At 44.1% G+C, this 20,666-nt stretch overlaps 1 protein-coding gene across 2 annotated transcripts in view; it reads left to right on the forward strand.

The window, feature by feature from the left end:
• Ryk (receptor like tyrosine kinase) overlaps window positions 1–15,720 on the forward strand; it is a 73,905-nt gene extending 58,185 nt beyond the window's left edge. For both annotated transcript variants that reach the window (XM_021171648.3, XM_021171649.2), the window contains exons 11-15: window positions 4,750–4,882; window positions 5,975–6,084; window positions 6,205–6,364; window positions 13,423–13,559; window positions 14,613–15,720. In XM_021171648.3, the coding sequence (XP_021027307.1) occupies window positions 4,750–4,882; window positions 5,975–6,084; window positions 6,205–6,364; window positions 13,423–13,559; window positions 14,613–14,724 (652 nt within the window). In that variant the 3' untranslated portion in view covers window positions 14,725–15,720. The remainder of the gene's footprint in view (window positions 1–4,749; window positions 4,883–5,974; window positions 6,085–6,204; window positions 6,365–13,422; window positions 13,560–14,612) is intronic.
• The last annotated feature ends 4,946 nt before the right edge of the window (window positions 15,721–20,666 follow it).

Below are 20,666 nucleotides of genomic sequence, written 5' to 3' on the forward strand. Positions count from 1 at the left end.
TACATACTTATATATTCCTACATGTATGTACAAGTATTGTGTAGACTCTGCTTAGTTTGTATGACTACTGAGAGTTTCACATATCTGAAAAGTGAACCCTGACTCTGCATGTTAGAAGGGTCTGTGGACTTCTGGGAAGGACGTGTGATGTGTGCAGAGGGCACCATTGACTTCCATTTGGACTTGGGCAGTTACTGAGCTCTGATAAAAGTATGAACACACAGAAATTTCTTCTTTTCATTTTGTTTTTACTTTGGTTTTTGATGACCTAAAAAGATGACAGCCACATGAAAATGAGTTCAGCGGTAATGAAAATGAGACAGATTTTTGGCATTGTGGTGGTGTAAAGAAAATAAGCCAAGAGGAGAAGACAACTGTTTGGACTGAGATTAAACACAGCATAATTCTTGGCTTCTGATCAGCTGAGATGAAGGTGACATTAGAGTCTCTAAGTCTCAGAAGCAGGGGGAAGAGAAAGCACGTTGTTAAAAAGCTCTTTTAGTCTCAGATCCCAAGACAGAGGTTTGCATTAGGTTCATTATTTAATGTAGATACTGATAATATAAAAGTAAATATTCATTTTCTAAAACATCATTGAAAAACGAGGCTTTTGAAGAAAAAGTTGAACGCAATATTGAGGAACAGTGAGGTTATTCCTTGGAAGAGTTGAATAATTTAACTCAAGAATGTTGCCTTCAGTTGGCCAGATTCAGCCCCAAGAGTAGAAGTCCTCACTTGTTGGGAAATTGACAGCACCCCCCCCCCCAGGCTATATTTGCTTTAAGAAAGGAAGGAAGGAAAGGAAGAAAGAAAAAGAGAGGGAGGGAAGAAAGAAACTAAGTTATATTTGCTAAAAGCCAGAAACATGTCTGGAGCTTTTATACCCTTTTTAACAGTGTTGTGAGTGAGTGCTTGATGCCAACGCAGACTCTAGAGGAAACACCTTCCGGCTGATCACTTATGCTCCTGGCCAGTTCCCTGACCCCGTGAAGCTGTAACCGTCAGGACAGAAGCACGTGGCAGGAGTTAATGCAGACAAAGCCACAGACTTTTCCCAAGAAGGAGCTTTAGATCTACCCTAGCCCTGTGCATACCTTGGCTGAGCAACCTTCCAGGCAGGCACTTACATTCTCTCATGCAGCTTTAGGCTGCACTGCTTCACAGCATCTGCCACGATGGGCTAGCAGTCCCAGACACCTCACAGAAGGAGAGGCGAAGCTCGCCAAAGCAAGTTGGTCAGAGTTCATGTCATCTCGGCTGTGAAGTGACATTAAGATCCCTAGTTGTGTCAGTAAATCTGCTAGTATGCTCTATTCCCTGTAGTCCTCCATCTGACCACACGCACTTGTTAACGGAATACCCATGGCTGTGTGCTTGCTTGCTTCAATTTCATTCACTAACTGCCCGTTTGTACTTAGGATTCAGGTTGGTGTAGAATAATAATTTAAAAAAAAAAGTCATCTGGTGTTTTGTTTTTTTTAAAGATTTATTTATTTATTTCATGTGTGTGAGTATACTGTAGGTGTCTTCAGACACACCAGAAGAGGGCATCAGATCTCATTACAGATGATTGTGAGCCACCATGTGGTTGCTGGGACTTGAACTCAGGACCTCTGGAAGAGCAGTCAGTGCTCCTAACCGCTGAGCCATCTCTCTAGCCCAAGAGTAATCTTAAGATCAGTACCATAGAGTTTATTGTGCAGGCTCAGTGCACTCAGCAAGAAATGTCACCTGTTTCAGGTGTCACCTTTTCATTGGTTGTAGTCTGTGAGTCAGGTTTGCTTTGTGTTTTTACATTCTGTGATACGGGTTAAGACTCACTGACACGTTTGAAAGCATCTTGAAATTCTATTTTTTTTTGTTAGTTTTGGTTTTTCTTCTGGAACTTGTAAGAGTTTTCTCATACTTTCTCATAATTATGCTTGCCTAAATTAAAAAAAAACCGCTTTCATTACTTCATGTCTGAAAACCCCTAGGCCTGGTTTTTTTGTTGTTGTTTTTTTTTTTGTGGTTTGAAGTCCCCATTAGCCCAGGATGCCCAGTGATGGCTGGTACGTGTTAATACACAATGACATGCAGCTTTAGGGTTGTAAGCATGCTCAGCATGGGAGGCAGTTAGGCCCAGCCCCGAAGCCCTGCAGCCCCACCTCGGCTCCGCCTTCTCACCTCTCCTTTACCTCCATCTGTCCATTCTTCGATTTCCCAAACCTTTCTGTTTGTCCTCCTTTCTTTTGTAAAATGGGCAGTGAAGAAAAGTCATTTATTCTTGGAAACACTTTCATAAAGCTTATTACTATTTCCAGAGTTTTTCCAGGTTTGGTTTTTTGTTTTATGTATATGGGTGTTTTGCATGTTATGTGTGTATGTCTGTGCACCACATTATGCAGGGCCTGACGGGGGGGGCAGACGAGGCATTGGGTCCCCTGAGACTGGACTTAGAGTCAATTGTGAGCCACCATATGGGTTCTGGGAATCAAACCTGGTCCCTCTGCAAGAGCAGCCAGTGTTCTTAACTACGTAACCACAAGAATAAAGATTTTGGTTTTATTTATCTTATTTGTTGTGTCTGGACAAATGCCATTAATTCTGCTAAACAATTTCAGTCATGGGTGAAGGGACAGAGATAATCCTTTAGGGTTAAGGAAGTGGCCAGCTCACCTGCTTATCCTGAAGCAGGGTTAGCCCTGATTGATCCTCTAGGTGAAGCTCGAGTTGGAGTGTGTGTGTCTGTGTGTGTCTTTCTGTGCGTGTGCCTGTGTGTGTGTCTGTGTGTGTGTCTGTGTGTGTGCCTGTGTGTGTGTCTGTGTGTGTGCCTGTGTGTGTGTCTGTGTGTGTGCCTGTGTGTGTGTCTGTGTGTGTGCCTGTGTGTGTGTCTGTGTGTGTCTGTGTGTGTGTCTGTGTGTGTGTCTGTGTGTGTGCTTCTGGAAAGGAGGGGGCTCTGCAGTCCTTCTGCATTCTCCTTTATCCTCTGAAGGAAATGACCAGCAGCCCAGGGGAAAGCACAGGGGCGTGGAATCTGATGACACCTGAATTTTCTTCTCTTTATACTTGATCTTTGTCCATCGGTTCTTAACCACTCTTCAGCTGTAATGCTAAAGTCTTTGATGTGTCCGTCCAGTGCCTCTTAGAGACTGATACTTCTTGCAGTGGGGACACTCTTAGGACATAAAGGCCAAGCAGAAACTTACTGTCATCTCACATGTCAGAGACAGCGCCTCTTGGTACATTTCTGCAGCTTTCCCTTTGTCTTTGTGGTTGTCCTGTGAATGTGTGGGTTGTGCCTCAGTTTCTTTGAATTCTTTTCATTTTTTTAAAGATATTTATTTATTATATGTAAGTACACTGTAGCTATCTTCAGACACCCCAGAAGAGGGTGTCAGATCTCATTATGGATGGTTGTGAGCCACCATGTGGTTGCTGGAATTTGAACTCAGGACCTCTGGAAGAGCAGTCATTGCTCTTAACCGCTCAGCCATCTCTTCAGCCCGCTCTTTTCATTTTTTGATCGTTCAGTTGTAAGGTGTTACTTTGTCATTCTTGGGCATCCGTAGTATGTGCAACTTTTCAATGTTGATATCCTATTGACTCCTCTTGTTAATGCACCTTTTTATGTTTCATATTAATTCTTTAAAAAAACTTTTTGACATTGGTGTTCTGCCTCCAATTGTGTCTTTGTGAGGGTGTCAGATTCACTAGAACTGGAATAACAGTTGTAAACTGCCATGTGGGTGCTAGAATTTGAACTTGGGTCCTTTAGAAGAGCAGCCAGTGCTCTTAATCCCCAAGCCATCTCTCTAGCCCCCATGTATTCATTCTTTATGAAGCCATAAAGAACTAATAAATAGTGCTTTTAGGGTATTGTTATGTATGTGTTTCAAAAATGCATTAAACGTAACAACACAGGAGGTGGCACTGAGTATGTAAATTGAGTCTATGTTATTTCTGGCTTAATAGAGAGGAGGTAATTATTTAAATACTTACAACCTTGGGGAAAATGAGTTATTTTCATATATCAGCTGGAGTGTCATTACACAGGAGGATGGGACGTGTGTGTGTGTGTGTGTGTGAGCGCCATGAGAAGTAAAGTATGCAAGATTGTTTAGTGCACTCTTGTTTATTGTGTACATAAGAATTGTTTGAAATCCACATGTTACAAGTTTGAAAACTAAGGCCAAGTGGGGGAGGGGAGCAGGGCCCCCATGCACTCCCATATCCAGTCTCACAAGCATGCACAAACACACACACACACACACACACAGAGTGAATCTTGTTTTCAATACTCAGGTTCCAAATTCTACTCAAACATTTGACTTTGTGACAGTTTCAACCTGTTGGAGAGTTTTGATGGTCCCGTTTTATTCAAAGCGGGGATGGGGCCTTTTTGTTTTCCAGCGTGACAGTAAAGTCAGTGGGACAGCGTGATGATGAGCTCCTGGCCAAGCCACCATCAGCTGTCTGCGCCTGTCCTTTAGGGCGGGGATTTAACATGGCCGTCAGCAAATCTAGTACAAAGGGATTCATTCTGGGTAGTCATTTTTAATTCTACAAAGAAAGCTCATACTTATGAGGACTTTTCACATCTGGTTTAAGAAGTAGGCCATTTGTAAATAAATGTTTTAATGATAATCTTTTTAAGTGTGTTTGGAATTTCATTTTGCTTTCGATTATCTTTATTACTTTTTATTTAAGATAAACCAGTAAGGTTTTAGATTCCACTTGCATTTTTCCAAATCTCTTATTATTTTCTAGAAACCTCCTTCCTATTACTCATGTGTGCATAGAAGAAGGAGAAAAGCCCATGGTGGTATTGCCATACATGAATTGGGGGAATCTTAAATTATTTCTTCGGCAGTGCAAATTAGTAGAAGCCAATAATCCACAGGTGAGAAAATTTCCCTAAATGTGAAAATTTCCTAATGTTTTTGCAAGTAGATATTAATAACTATACACATAGTGTCTAAAGATTAAAAAAAAAAAGACGTCAGAATGAACCAGGAGATATTTAGAAGCTGTCGATTTAGAGGACCGTGAAGATGGCCTGTGGTTCATTCATAATCACCTCTTATGCCCTATGACAGCAGCTCAAAGTCCCTTCCGGAGTAACTTCTGAAGATGGTCTAGGATTTCCTTTCTTGGAATAGAAATCCTAGCAGAGCGGTCTGACCATATGGTGCCAGCAGCACTGAAGGTTGGAGGTCAGGATCATGGGAGATAATCAGGACTATCCTTAAAGTGCCTGACCGTGAGACGCCACCGTTTAACAGTTTCTCTCTTGTCACTACCCGTGTGCTTACTGTGAACCTTCATCAGATTCCAGACGTGCTGTGGTAGTGGTCAGAGAGTCTGCTGGGCGCTTTGCCGTCTGCTCTATTTTCTGTTCTTGTTAAATTGATTTTAAGACTTATAATAGCATACTTCTTATAGTTAATAAGAAAAACAAACTCAGATCTGCACTGAGTATTTGACTCTTAGTGTATAGGATATGTCGTTTAAGCTGAAAGACTCTGGTTCGAACCATGTAGTTAGAGGTCGTGGTCTGTGCGTGTCACCAGGGGAGGGACTTCCCTGCCCAGCCTGCAGCGCCGGCGGGCATCTAGGGGCTCTAGGAGCATGTCTGCAGAGAGACTTAATGCTGCCCCCACCCCAGGGTGGTGGTGGTGGTGGTGATAATCTGATAAAACCTACTACTACAAAAGAAAAGAGCCAGTCATTAGAGAGACACATGAAAAAGATAAGTGTCATGGATAAAGTCGCATAGATGGTAAATCCCGCTACCCGACAGGAGCTTTTGTAATGGATGAACAGTATTCCGTGCTGCCAGAGCACATCTTGGTTGAGAAATAGGTTTTCAAAATCTCAGTAAGTGGGTGCAAGGGAGTGTTGTGGGGTGGGACTGTAGACTCAGGTAATCAGATCCCAAACTAGTTCTGCAATATCTACAGACTGTGTCATTTCTTTTCCTCTGTTACCACAGGCAATTTCCCAGCAAGATCTGGTCCATATGGCTATTCAGATTGCCTGCGGGATGAGCTACCTGGCGAGGAGAGAAGTGATCCATAAAGACCTGGCTGCTAGGAACTGTGTGTAGGTGTCCGATGCTCCCCGGGCTTGCCCTCTGTCTGGGAGTCACGGGGCACACAGACTGTGGTGATGCAGCATCTTAACACCCTGCTACCTTCTATGTTCATGTCTCTCTCTCTTCAGCATCGACGACACTCTTCAAGTCAAAATCACAGACAATGCCCTTTCCAGAGACTTGTTTCCTATGGACTATCACTGCCTAGGGGACAACGAGAACAGGCCAGTGAGATGGATGGCTCTGGAAAGTCTGGTTAATAATGAGTTCTCTAGTGCTAGTGACGTGGTAAGTACTGGAGCCCAGGTCATCAGCATGTAGAGAAAAGCTTTCTGTTCCACTACACTCAGTGTTTTGTTCTTTTAAAAATCTTGGTGCTATTCCTTGAAATTTTCATCCCGAGAGCCTGTGTACTTAGCTCCCTCTTGGCCCACTTAAAGCAGAGCAACCGGCCCAAATCCTGTGTTCTCCTTGCTCACACCAGCTGAGGCAGCACCATTCCCACTGAGGGGCTCTGAGATTTAGGGAGCTGATGGCCACTATCATCTCCCTTGCACAAGTCTCAGGATGACGGCGTGGCTACTAAAGGCAGAATGGTTGCTTTCTGAGCATGGTCTCTTCTCAGTCTGCAGCCTCTCTCATCTGCAGTCCTGACACTGTTCCTGTTAGGTGTCAGCGTAGTTCTTTCTCCTCTTCCAGAGCACAGAGTTGAGCCCTTCTGCTCAGTGATGTGCTTCCAGAAGCCGCATCTACTCGTCTGTTGTAAGGTTCTGTACCACTACTATCTATTCTACTCTAGATCATAATCAGCCCAGCCTGGGAAGGCAGAGTGAGGGGATCGTGAGTTCTAGACCCACCTTCGGTACATAGTGACTGTGTATCAAGAAAGAATGAAAAAGTAATGTGTTTTTTGTTTGTTTTGTTTTTATCTCTTGACTGTTGCACACTGTAGCTGGGTATTCGGAAATTAGATAAAAAGTTTGGCTATTAAGGTCCCTAAATCATCATTTGACAATACTACATTACTTGTAAAATAATTGGGATTTGATCTCATGTTTCAACATCAAAGAACTGGGTTGATTGTGTTTGGGCTTCTGACTTATTTTATTATTCAGAGCTGCCTTTCCATTTCGGTTTGTATGTTTCACACATCTCCCTTTTAATAGTGGGTTACTGACACCGGTCTTGCTCGTTACTTACATTGATTAGTGCACATGCTTTTTCCCCGTGTATTGATTTTGCTGGTTCTATAACAAATTGCTCAGGGCTCAGATATAAATGGACTAGACATTCTAAGTGTATATCATGCCTTATAGTTTTCATAATTGTTATAATTGTATTCAGTTTATATCTGAGAGGAAAAAGAGCCTTTTGTTGGACTAAAAAGGGGAGTATTGTTGAGGTTTGGTCTTTTGCTATGTACTGTAAGGTTAAATATCAGCTCCCAAGGCCTGGTAGATCTCAAGGACTAGAGAATCTACACATAGAACCGACGGACAACGCTGTGACCTTGCCCCCAAGTCATCTCTGATTGGGGAATAAAGATGCCTACGGCCTGTAGCTGGACAGAATTGAGATGGGCAGGGCTCAGGGTTTCCAAGCTTGGGGTTGAGAAAAGGGAGAAGGAGGGAAGAAGGAAGGGGCCATGAATTAGGTGAGTCAGTCCTAAAAGGACAACCATGAGGACTGGCAGTGAAGTTACGGGCAGCCCAGATGGAGCATTATTACTGGGGAAATAGATTCTAGTCGTGTAGAGGATAGATAGCTGCCCAACTCTTGGGCTGACTAAGTCTTGTTATGATAATAAAAGTTTCGTGTATTTTATCTGGGAACTGAATGATCAAAGGCGGGGTAGAAACCCCGACTTGAGATTAAATAATTACAGCAATATTTTATTGCTAAATTCCTTTTGCATAACAATAGTACTTGGTTTTCTTATAGGTCTGTGGTCTATTTAAGCTAGGTTCTTGGCCACCCAAGCAGTGTTAGGCATGGGTTTTGTCTCATGGAGTGGGCCTTAAATCCTGTCACCAGAGGTGGCACTTGGTGGAGAGATGGCAAGTTGGAGGATTCGCTCCTCCATTATTTGGTGACTCCATTTATATTTCTTTCATATATGTATGTATTTTAAGAAATCTCTGTTGTAGGTTTCCATATGACTCCTCAAATGGCCCTCCTTCATTTTGTTTTGATCATTGTGAGTCCAGTACTGGACATCTTAACAGAATTCTCTAAATTTAGAATACCAACTCCCAGTTCAATGAAGTTCTCCCTCATGACAGCCCATGCTGGTCTTGAGCATGAAATCTTGCCTCAGCCTTCTAAGTGCTAGGATTACAGGCATGTGTTTTGTCTTATTCCAAGTTCTCTTGAATTGAGCTTAGCATATCATTGTAAGAATGTCCCTTCATTAAATTTAACGTGGCTAACTCCTAAAAATGATCAAATTTTTCCCTTAAATTCTTCCAGACGCATTTCATATGCATACATACGCCCTATAAGTATCTTTTGCCTTGAATACTTGGAACTAAAAGAAATACTTAGGTCTTTTCCTGTGACTATGATAGCCTGTTAGTTTAAAATTCTGCCATCAAGTTGGGGCATCGCATATTGTTTCAAATTCTTAAAGGTTATTGTTACATTCTAACATTGGGGTTAAAAATGCTAACAACTCCATGAACACATGTTGACTTTGCTCTCTTTGGGTGGAGGTGGGATTCATATTCGTTCTCTCTCTTCTCTCTCTCTCTCTCTCTCTCTCTCTCTCTCTCCTAGGCACAGTTTCTCTGTTTAACCCTGGCTGTCCTTGAACTTGCTCTGTAACCAGGCTGGTCTTGAACTTAAGGATCCATGCAGCTCTATCTCCTGAGCACTAGGAGGTAGTTGTAAAGGTTGTACAGTGAGGTTGAAACTCAGTCTAGAGGTAGTTGTAAAGGTTGTACAGTGAGGTTGAAACCTCATTTCTAGAGGGTGCTGAACAGTTTTCACCATCATGCACTAAGAACTGTAGCCCTGCTCCCACTGAATCTGCACATGGGAAGTGCACACTTGCAGGTGTGTAAGTGCACACTTGCAGGTGTAGCTCAGGACCCCTTTTTCTCCTTGAAAGAACCTTATAGTTCTGCAGTTTTGTAGTTAAGGAGTCTTCATGATTTGCTTAGAAACACACTGGTTGGTTGTTTTCTCATAATAGTAACGCATTGCCACTTTGGGCTTTGTTTCTGTAATTCTATCTGGAAACATCCAATATGTTGGTACATTAAGATTCTAATAACGTTAACATCAGCTCTTAGCTGTCAGCTTAGGAAGTACACACAATCAGATCCAGCTAGTTACGAATGTCTACTATGCCAAGATGTGACTTCACATAGGCACTCTGAAGACGCCTGGGTATTGTTCTTGTTCTCTGTTTTTGCCAAATGTAGGCACAACTTCAGATTTCTGTTACGACTTTTTCCCCTTTATTTGAAAAAATATATTTTGATTGATGCCTCCTTTGAATTATTTAGATAATTATAGTAGCTAACACAGTTCAGCTGTCAAGAGTCTGCCACCGATTGAGTGGTGAATGCAATCAGGAAAGCACAGTTGAGAGTTTCATGTTGTTTTTCTCGTCTTTGTGGTACTACATTGTGTTTAAAAAGCATTTTCTTGGGAAAAAAACAATCAAAGAAATGACTCCCATGCTAATCTTATCAGCATGATTTCTGGCACTCGGGGGTTCCTTTTTAAGGCCTGTGAATAGTTACTAGGCCATAGAGCAAATCAAATGCATCCCATGTGCCTGCTGTTTCTTTCTAGACACCAGTGGACATTGTCCTGGGAGCAGAGTCTGCAGTCATTCAGAGCCTGCATCTGCAGCATGCTCCATCTTGCTCCAGTCCGCCAAGCGCTCTAGTGGCCATCGCCAGATACTGAGTAGGCTCAGTCAGGAGACTCACGTACAGCAGGTGGTGTCTAAGGGAAAGCTGGAGTTTCTGAAAGATGCTTCCTATTTTCCAAAGCAGAGAATTCTTTCTGTCTCATATTTTCCATTACTAATTTTAGAGTAGGGCTTAGAAGATCCTCAGTAGCTAGTTGTGTGTTTGCTTCATGGTTGCAGATTTTATACACCAACAATCTTAGACCTATTAGTATCACATTCACATTAAGAGAATTAGTGTAGGGACAGAAGAACAATGTAGACATGAAAGGATCAGTTTAGACCATGGCTTAGGAAATAGAGATTTAAGATGTAATGTTCTTGATGTTAGGGTCCTGCTTCGTTGTATTGCTCTAGCGTTGGTTGTCCTGGCGTTTCTTAAGAACAAGGAGTACAGGGATCACTTTAAGAACAGTTGCTGTATTTCCAGACATGGTCGACTCCCCTGGCAGTGTTGTCTGCAGTACTGCTCTCTCAGGATCTCACGCGTCTCTGAGCATCTCTCCTCTGGAGTGCTTTGGAGATGTGCTCCTGCTCTCTGCGTCGTCTCCCTTAGAAGACCCCAGGATTCCGATGAAGCCCTGTGCAAGTGTCTGCTGGTGGAGAAAGTGGCGTGAGCAGCCAGTTCTGTGATAGTCGTCGGTTGTGTGTAGGTCTGCAGGTGTCTGAGGACTGGTCACACCAGCAGCTGCAGATGCTAACTTTGGAGGTTAAGCAGTGTCTTAGAGGAAGGCGGGTAGACCCAGTAGCGCAGGACACAGGCTGCATTCCTCCAGCTCTGAAGCCTGGGGAGTCCAGCATGAGGGCACTGATCAGCGTCCTGCTTTCTGCTATTTCTTCACATGGCAGAGGGAAGAGTGGGGTTTGCTGAGGTCTTCATAAGACTTTATAAGCTCCCATTCCTGGGAGCTCCACCTTTATGGTGTTAACTCCTTCCATAGCCCCACCCGCTAGCTTTTTCACACTGGGCATCGGGAGTTCAAAATGTACACATGGTGGAGGCATGGTGGAGTCTCTCATGTTCTGCTACTGGGCCTCCTAATTCACACCCCTCATGTAGTAGATTGCTTTCATTCCTTCCTGACATTCCTTCCTCATTTGCCTAAAATCAGTCTCATCAGATCTGAGTGAGCCTCAAGGTATGATTTATACTCAGGTGAATTTGTTTTCAGCTCTGAGTTTAGGAAAGGAAGCAAGTTACCGACTTCCAGAAACGCAGTGGTGGGACGGGTTCAAGTCGGTGCATCTGTCTCCTAAAGGGTAAAACAGGAAGGGAAAGCCAACACAGCAATGGAAAAAAAGCCAAACCCAACAAACACAGTGCACCTTAGACTCAAGCAGGTCTCTAACTCAGTGCCTTGCCATCCAGGACCCTGGTCCCTTCATCAACAGCTGCCCATGAAAGGCAGGGCAGAGCATGAGAGTATCCCGTCACACGTTTCCAGTGAGTGCTAAGGTTTCGTCTCAGTTAACTGGCTAGGGGCGATTGCTCTGCTGAAGCCTGTCTGGCATTTTAAATTCCCAGAGGAATCACACAGAAGCTGCCCCATTCAGTGACCTCAGCCTCATACGTTAAGATGAAAACAAACCATGCCAGTATATATTGTTCATTAAAAAAACCTAGTTTGTGTCCTTCATTTTAAATAACAAGATCAGAAGCTATGTCTCTTGGCGCATGTCTGTAGTCTCAGCACTTTAGGAAGTTGGGGAAGGGAAGTTGTTGGAGATTCAGGCCAGCCTGGGTTACAGAGAGAGACCTGCCCCCCACCAGTGCCACCACCACTCGCAAAATAGAAACTAGCATTCATCTGCACCTGTTACTTATACCTCTTCCTGTCAGACATGGCCTGATGCTCACTGGTGAAAGGACAGCAGATTCTGAAAGGCTTTGCTGTTCTGGCAGTGCTGCCCCTGAGCACATGGATCGTGGGTGAACAGGTGGGAAATGCTACCCCCTGAGACTAAGACTATAACTTTAAGAACACCCAGGACTTCTAATGACCAGTAGAAGCTGGAATTAGGAAGGAAGGGATCAGCTTTTACAGCAGTATTTAATGTCATTCCATTATAGATTTTTTGTTTTGTTTTGTTTTATAGATTCTGTTAAAAATGTGGCTATTGTTCACTAATATAGGTTGAATAGCCTTCATCCAAAATGCTTGGGTTTTTTTTCCCTAGATTTAATATATACATACATACATATGCTGTACAAATGGGACTCAAATCTAAACGCAGGTCTGTTTTGTGTAATATTTTTAATGATTTTGTGCATGAAACAGTTTCATGGCATGGAAATTTTTTATTGTAGTGTCAGCTCTACAACTTAGATTTTGGTGTGTTTTGCATTAGGGATATTCAACCTGTGAAAGGCTTTTTTTAAAAAAATCCATGTTCTTTACACAGTGTTTCCAGGTTTTGTTTGTACTGAAACAGTAACCTCCAGCTTTGTGCTTTGGGCGTGGATGTGCTGTGTGCCCCACCCAGCTCTGCCCTTTCACTCACTGAGATGTGTGCTTGGCCAGCCACAGGTTTCACCTGCTTCCTCACCTGGTAACCTAAGCTGCCAGCGGGAGGTTCTAGGGTTTGTTGTGAAAACTGAATGTGATTGGAGGCTCATTGCGAAGCACTGGTGAGAACCCTTTAGCTCCTGCACAGGTGTTGCCCCCTCTCCCCAGCGTTGACGTGAACCCAGGTTCGCAGGTGGCAGCAGGTTGTCCCCACCGTGCCCTGGACAGCAGCATAGCCACAGCTCTGGGTTGGTAGTGGAGCCTGTCTTCCACTGCTCGTCCTTCTCATGAAGGGAAGGCCTGAGTCAGCCGGCCGGGCCTTGCAGTGCCTCTGCTTAGGCTCTGTGCTTACTGTTCATCTCCTTACTGGTTTTAAGTAACTCTGACTTCTCCTCAGCTGGACAATATCTTTTCAGGGTGTTCCTAAAAGTTGTAAATGATGACAACAACACATTGTCTCTCTGTGCATGCTAGGGTTCCATCCCTAGCTCTGCAAAATAAGCAGATCAGAAACCCGTGACTGCTTATATGTTATGTAATCTGCATGTCTCGCTTACTGAGTGAATCTTCTGTCCATGAGTGGATGGATGTTCTGTCCATCTAGGTTGTTCTCCATTTCCCACCATAATTAGTTAACTTAGGGGTAGCATGGTGAATAGCCAGTGAGAGAAATGGTTTTTTTGAACCGACCTAGTTACTTAGACCAGATGATACAAATGTTAACATTGAAGAATTAACGCATTTTAATGCTTTCTTTTCTACACCAGCTAGAGAAAGTAACCAGTATGGCAGCTTTTGTTTTATGAGCAGTACTCACTTTATTTAGGAGTTTGACCAGTTTCTATTTCTGACCTGTCTGTAGTCACCAGCACCCAGTTTTAGAATGTTCCCCTCATTGTGCTGCTGTCCTCTCCTAGTGGGCCTTTGGAGTGACGCTGTGGGAGCTCATGACTCTGGGCCAGACGCCCTACGTGGACATCGACCCCTTTGAGATGGCCGCTTACCTGAAAGATGGTTACCGAATAGCCCAGCCAATCAACTGCCCCGATGAACTGTGAGTGTTTTGGATCTCAGACATGAGCCTTGATGCATTTACTATGTTACTATAAAGCAGGAAAGCACGTTCCTACGTTCACCCAGACGCCCCCCTGGGAGACTGATGAATCTTCAGACAGGACCGAGACCTTGTGGAAAACAGCAGTCACTTTTTAACCCGCTTGGCCTCTTTTATCAGGGGTACATAATCTTGATTACTAAAAATTGACCTGAGAATCTAATACACCAGTGAGGAAACTGATAGGGTGCCACGCCAGTTACCTGAGTTTTGTTTAAACAGATGAAAAGATACAGCACTTAGTGAGACCTTTCTTGAGATCCAAATGCACCCGCCAAGGCAGTGCACGTCTGAGACCCTCCCACAGGGCGAGCGGACAGGCAGGTCCCAGGAGCTCGCTGGCCAGCCATTGTAGCTGCATCTCTGAGCTCCAGGTCCAGTAAGATACTCCTTCCGAGTAAAGAAAGTAGAGGACAGAACTCAGTGCTGACCTCTGCTCTCCACAGACATGCACAGACACATGCATACAACCACACAAACATGCACATAGACCACATGACAGTACACACAGACATGCACAGACAGACACCTTTCTCATCCTGGCCTTGCCTTCCTTCCTTGCCTCCATCATGGCGGTGGGGTACACAGGGGCTGGTTGGGATGGTGGGCACAGCAGTGTGTTGTCTACAGAGGCCCTAAAAGGTTTCCCTGCCAGTTTTAGATAGTAGCTTTGCTGTAGCTCCAGGAGTCTTAATTTCAGGTAACACCTCTTCCTAGTTCTTCCTCAACAGTGTCCAGGACAACGCAGCAGCCCGTTGTTCTGACTGTTCTGTGTATTTACACAAAGCTCTGAACTTTCTGAGTATTGTATTCTCATGAAGAACTGAGATTGCTGTGTGTAATCCAAATAACTTAGCTTCCTTTAATCCTGAAGCTGCTAACATAGTACAGCTAAGCGATTGCTCATGGCTGTCCTCCCCAGCAGCCCATTGAACAGAGCACATAACTGGCAGGACGCTGACGGAGGCCTGACACATTTCCATGTCACTGCAGGTTTGCTGTGATGGCCTGTTGCTGGGCCTTGGACCCTGAGGAGAGGCCTAAGTTCCAGCAGCTGGTCCAGTGCCTCACAGAGTTCCACGCTGCCCTGGGAGCCTACGTCTGACTTCTCTCCCAGCTCCACCACTCAGAAGAAAGTGCCTGTCTGTCATGGATGCCCCTCGTGCAGCGCAATGCCTGCAGGGGCACACTGTCTCCAGGTCACCCAGCCTTAGCAGTGCTTCCAAACCTCAGCTTTTAACGATGACGTAATAACGCAGAGTGTTTTCTAGATACCACTTTTACTAGGTTGAACCAAAAGGGGTTTTGTACATTTTTTGGCCAAAAATTTTTTTAAAATATAGTGACTTTGGACTAGGGGGTGCAGTCTTTTTAAAAAATAAATAAACAGTTTTAAAAATTATTTAGACACAGATATTTGGAATAGCTGTCTTAGTGCCAACTGCTTTTATTTTTAATGTTTTACTTCATTGAAGTAATGTAGGTGACTCACCTTTAAAGCTATTTTAATATTTTGGTCACTACTTTTGGGAGTGGTTTGTCTTCAAAATGCGGTACTTTTCTTAGGAAAAACAACATTACAAAGGTGTCTGGTTTGCCTTATACGAAGAAAGATAGTATATTAGGAAAAGGAAAATTGAAAAAGTAAAAAGAAAAAGAAATTACAAAGTAAAAATAAAAAAAAGAACATATCGCCCCCGCATGGAAAAATCGCTTGTTTAGTGACCATGGCTCTGCTCATGTTTGGGGAAGCAGGTCTGAGTTCACATCCCAGTCAGCTTTCCTGTGAGCTGGAAGAAGGCTGGGGCAGGCTTGTAGAAAACAGTGGTGACCTTATTTATTTTTGCTCTCCGGGGAAGGAGGGGACCCAGTTCCAGACAGTGACCCCTCTCTACTGCTGGGGTTCCCTCTGTGCACGCCTGGGCGGAGCTACGCACAGAGCCGGCGCTTCTGTTGTTGTGGGTTTGGGGGGTTTTAGTTTTGGTTTTTGGTTTAAATTGGTAATTTTTACGCTTATCTTCAAGGCTGGCTTAAGTATAAATTGGTTTTTTAAAAACACTTGAAAAATTAAAGGACTCATTTTATATGCTGGTATTCAAAATACTGCCCACTTGTGTGACTGTCGGTTGTGTCCTGAAAGTCTTGGAGTCACATTTTATCCCCTGAGAGCTTGACTCAGGTTCCAAAACCCTAACAGAAGAGCAGCTGACTCTGCTCAGCCGCCAGGGCCTGTTAAGAAGTTGGATGATAACTCCTACAAGGAATTATCATGGAGAGTCTACATGTATGTAGCTACACACAGGTTTGGTCACCTGGGCCTGTGAAGTGACTGGGCCTGCAGCTGCTGCCTCTGTGTCTGTCCTCTCAGGGTTGTGAGGGAGAACATGGGTCTGTCCTATTAAAATAAATCTTGTGAATAAAGAGAGTATCTGAAAAGACAGCTTCCACAGTACAAGGCTCCAGGAGGCAAGCCAGGAGCTCAGTGTCCCGCATAGGGCGTCCTGCATATGGTGTCTTGTTGATGATATGCTTTGTCCTCAAATGTCTGGGTTTTAAAATGCCTCCTTTGAACCTTTTGTAACTTAAGACACATTGTTAATAGCCTGCATCTTAGAAGGGATTCAGTCAACAAGTACTAGTGTGTGTACTTCAATTCAGCATCCAGTCAGCCAGTGTGTACATTACCTACAGAGAGCAGCTCAGCTTCCCTCACCCCTCTTATCCAACACTCAGTGCACTCTTGTTTCAGATGAGAACAATGTTTAGAAATCACAGTTCTCTGTATAGAAGTTGTTTTAAAAGTCATTGTTCTGGGGCTGGAAAGTGGGCTCAGACTGCTCACAGCTCTTCTAGAGCACCTGCGTTTGAATCCCTCTGGCCTCCACAGGCACCAGGCATATACATGGTGTCATAAACTCATGAAGGCACATACTCATATACATACGTATGTATGTACCCATATATATAACATGTGAGTATGTATACCCATATATAACATATCTGAGTATATACGTATATTCATAGATCTAGACAGAACTGTTTTAAGGTAAAGTGTGGCTGTCCCGGTTAAGTCGCACTTCTGTTTCCCTTGGGGGTTTGCTACCTGTACACATGTGCATGCTCTCTCGTTTCAGTAGATTGTTCTACTGAACTATGTGGAGATAGTGACAAGGGAAGAAAGAAAGAGTCCGCTTTCCACGGCCGATCCTCCTCCAGTGATTTGTATAGCTTGTGAATACTGCCGAACACAGCCCCCCACATCACTAAAAATGTAGGTTTTTAAGAAGCAAATTGATGGAGTGCAGGATGCGACCATAAGCTGTCTCTGCTGACAACACTAAAAAGTTTTTTTGATACAGTATCTTGCTGTGTAGCCCAGGCTAAGCTCAAACAAGTGCTAGGATAGTAAACACCACCATGTGTGGCTAAAAGTAAGATTTGTTTCTAAAGTAGTAAGGAGAGCTCCAGGATTTAAAACAAAACAAACAAACAAAAAAACAAAAAACACAGCTTGACCTTGACAATCATCATCATTAAGCAAAAACCTAAGATAAAATACCATGGTGCCTTAAAGTTACGTCTGGAATCCATGTTTCCAGTTATCTTTATATTTTGGCCTTCTGTTTTGTTGCCACCAAGAATTAGCACTAATACTAGATAGGGGCTTGCATCGTAGTCATGGTGACTAGAAACTATTCACTCCACAGATGCTGAAGCCCCTGAAGATAGATGGCTCCTCTCTAGGTCTGTCTCTCTCTGTCTCTGTCTCTGTCTCTGTCTCTGTGTGTGTGTGTGTGTGTGTGTGTGTGTGTGTGTGTGTGTGTGTGTGTAAAAGCATGAGGTGGATGTTAAATTTCTTCCTATCTCTCCATCTTAGTTTTTGTCTGTCTGTCTATCTATCTATCTATCTATCTATCTATCTATCTACCTACCTACCTACCTACCTACCTACCTACCTACCTACCTTTGGCTTTTCAAGGTAAGGTTTCTCTGTGTAGCACTGTCCTAGAACTCACTTTGTAGACTAGTTTGGCCTCGAACTCAGAAATCTGCCCGCTCTACAGTGAGTCCTGGGATTAAAGACACGTGCCTTAGTTTCTTACGACAGAGTGTCTCATTGAAACTTACCAGTTTGCTAGATAGGCCCCGGGGATCCAGCTGTTTGTGCTTCCCCAGTCCTGGAAGCCACCACACTGCTTCTCTACTTTGGTGGGTGCTAGGGATAGAATTTAGAACCTCTGGCCTGGTAAGGTGGCTCACTTTCTGAAAGGGCTTCTGATTAAACCTGATGACCGGAGTTCAGTCGTTAGGCAAGAGAAAACTGCCTCTTGCAAGTTGTCCTCTGACCTCCCGTGTGTCGTAGCATACATGCCTGTGAACATAAACAGATGAATATCATAAAGAGGATTATGACAATAACTCAGTTTTCTGTCCTTGCATGACAAGGACTTTACTACTTGAGCCATCTCCCCAGCCTCATGTTCTGTGATAGGAAAATGGGAATACCACTTAGCTGAGTCCTTGTGTGAGGATGCCACTAACGTTCTTGTAGGATGTTTCTGACAGCATCTCGCTGGAACTGTATCACATGGGCACGCCTGGCTATGAAACATTCTAGGAAAAAAGCATTTTAAGAGTTATTTTATGTGTGTGGGTGTTTGCCTGTGTGTATGTATGTATGTGTGTATGTGCACAGTGTGTGTGTCTGATACCTGTGGAGGCCAGAAGAGGGTGTCAGATCTCCCTGAAACTGGAGTTACAGATGGTTGTAAGCCATCTTGTGGATGCTAGGAATCAAACCTGGTTTCTTTGCTAGAGCATTGAGTGCTCTTAGTTACTGAGCCATCTTTCCAGCCCAGAAGTTGTATTTTGTAATTTAAAAGTGGCTTTGCTGAGATATAATTAACATTGCGCCATAAACTAGATGGGTTTTGATATATTCAGTGTTGAACGGTCATTACCACAGTCGAATTCAATTTGTTTCATTTTGGGTTTTGTCATATGGTTTTATTTTTGAGGCAGGACCTCACTGTGTAGTCCAGGAGGTTCTCAGACTGTGGCCCAGGCTGCTCTTGCCTGGCAGCCTTCTTGCTTTAGCCTGCAAATGCTGGAAGAAAGGGGGACACCACTGTGCTAGCTCCCCTGTTGAGATGTGTGGCCCCTAGAAAAAGCCCAATGCCCATTTGTGGTCACCCCGCTTCCTTTCTCACTCTCAGCTTCCGGAAGTAACTGATTTCCTGATCTCTATTCGGAACTTTGCATTACATGGAGTCATGTGGTAAGTGGTCTTTTGTGTCTGTTGTCTTCTACTTAGCACATGGTCTTCAGGGTTTCCATGTTGTGGCATGGCCAGCAAATGCTTCGTTCTACTGAAAAGTATTCCCTTGTAAGGATATGCCACATTCTCAGTTGACACTTGCTTGGGGACACTTGAGTTTTCGTTTAATCAGATCGTCACCTGGAAACAAAAAACAAAAAAGGAGGCTTTCCGTGGGTAAGGGTGGGGAATGGCTGTAGGTGGCTCCTAGCAGGGTTAGCCACAGTGTAGAGATGGACTCTTGACCCAGCTTCCTTCAGCACTGGGTTTCGCACTCCACGAGTTGTCAGACTTGAAGGGAAGCAGGGTGAGTCTAGGAAGATTCAAGTTAGCAGAGACCACTACTGAGGAGAAAACTTGGTCGGAGCCACCATCTGAGCTTTTAACTTCTGGCTCCTGGTCCTGAAAGCCCTACAGTACATCATGGCTGCTGCCACTTTGACCTCTGCTCTTTTTGTACCAACCTGTCCTCGGGCTTGCAAAGTGAAATTTGTTCTCTGTACTTGGTCTATAAAGTCTACCTCAGGGTGCTTTCCCTTTGGCTCTGACCTAAACCACCTAGGACCTTTGGCCTATGGAAATAATGTAGAAATCAGCCGTATGCCTCTGCAAAAATTGGAGGTAAATGGGCTTAAGCTTGTGTCTAGTGATACAAATCTTGGACTAGGTCTTGAGTCTTTATCTGCATGTATAAGAGGTTTGTTAACGTTTTCTTTTGGAGACCAAATCTCATGGTATAGACTAAACTCTTATCTCCTACCTCCTCTCCACGAGTGTGTTTCAGCCTCCTGGGCAGCGTAATTACAGATGTACAGTACCACGCCCAGCTCGACATTTAATTTTAAATTAACTTTGTGTGTTGTGTGTGTTTGTGCACACACCAGGCGTCAACATCAGATGTCTTCCTCGGTGGCTTTCCATTACATCATTTTTTTGAGGCAGATTCTCTTACTGAACCTGAAGTTCAGTCTAGTCCGATTGACTGGGAAGCGGACTCTCCTGTCTCTCCCTCTCCAGCCACACTTGACTTTTCTGTATGTGCTGGGAATCAAACTCAGATCCTGGTGCTTCTGTGACCAGTGGGCTCGGGGGTGTTAGTCAGTGTTTCTCTGGCTTCACATAATCACCAGCGTTACTATTATGAGGAAAGATCCTTTGGCTCCATCTTGTCTGGAGCCAGAATGGCCTTGGCCTGACTGGGTCAGGAAGCAGAGTGCGTAGTGCGAGTGTTTTAAGTTTTGTGTTGGAGTCTCTAGGCAGTGTCCCTCTGGCCTTGGCTCCTCTTTTCCCCTCAGGACCCACAGTTGCCTTCACTGAAGGAGAGGGTTGTGTATTCTCGTCACCTAAACAGATTCTCGGTCTGTGATAAATGCTCCCTTATGGTCATCCTCGCCCCTTCTGGGAAGGCAGGAAAAGGAAGAGACAGGGGCCTGGCCTGCTGGACTTGGTGGGAAGCTCCCCGTACCTCCTCCGCTGGCCACTCGGGCCTCTGCATGCTCTAGGCTGCCCTGCTGGCTCACGCTTTGCATGTCCCTATTGAAGGAACACTGATATCTTTCCACAGGATGTGGCCCTTAGGTGCATTAAAACAACATAAGATCGGGAAGTAGATAGAAATACTGGATTTTCCCATCACCGCCTCAGTGTAGTGCTGTGTTGTAGAGATGGCAAACTGATAATGCAACTCCCTTGTTTTACAAATGAAGGAAATGAAAGGCGCTTTTGGTTGC

This window comes from Mus caroli, unplaced genomic scaffold (assembly GCF_978045245.1).
Source record: "Mus caroli unplaced genomic scaffold, Mus_caroli_1 scaffold_11, whole genome shotgun sequence".
Lineage (NCBI taxonomy): Eukaryota > Metazoa > Chordata > Mammalia > Rodentia > Muridae > Mus > Mus caroli.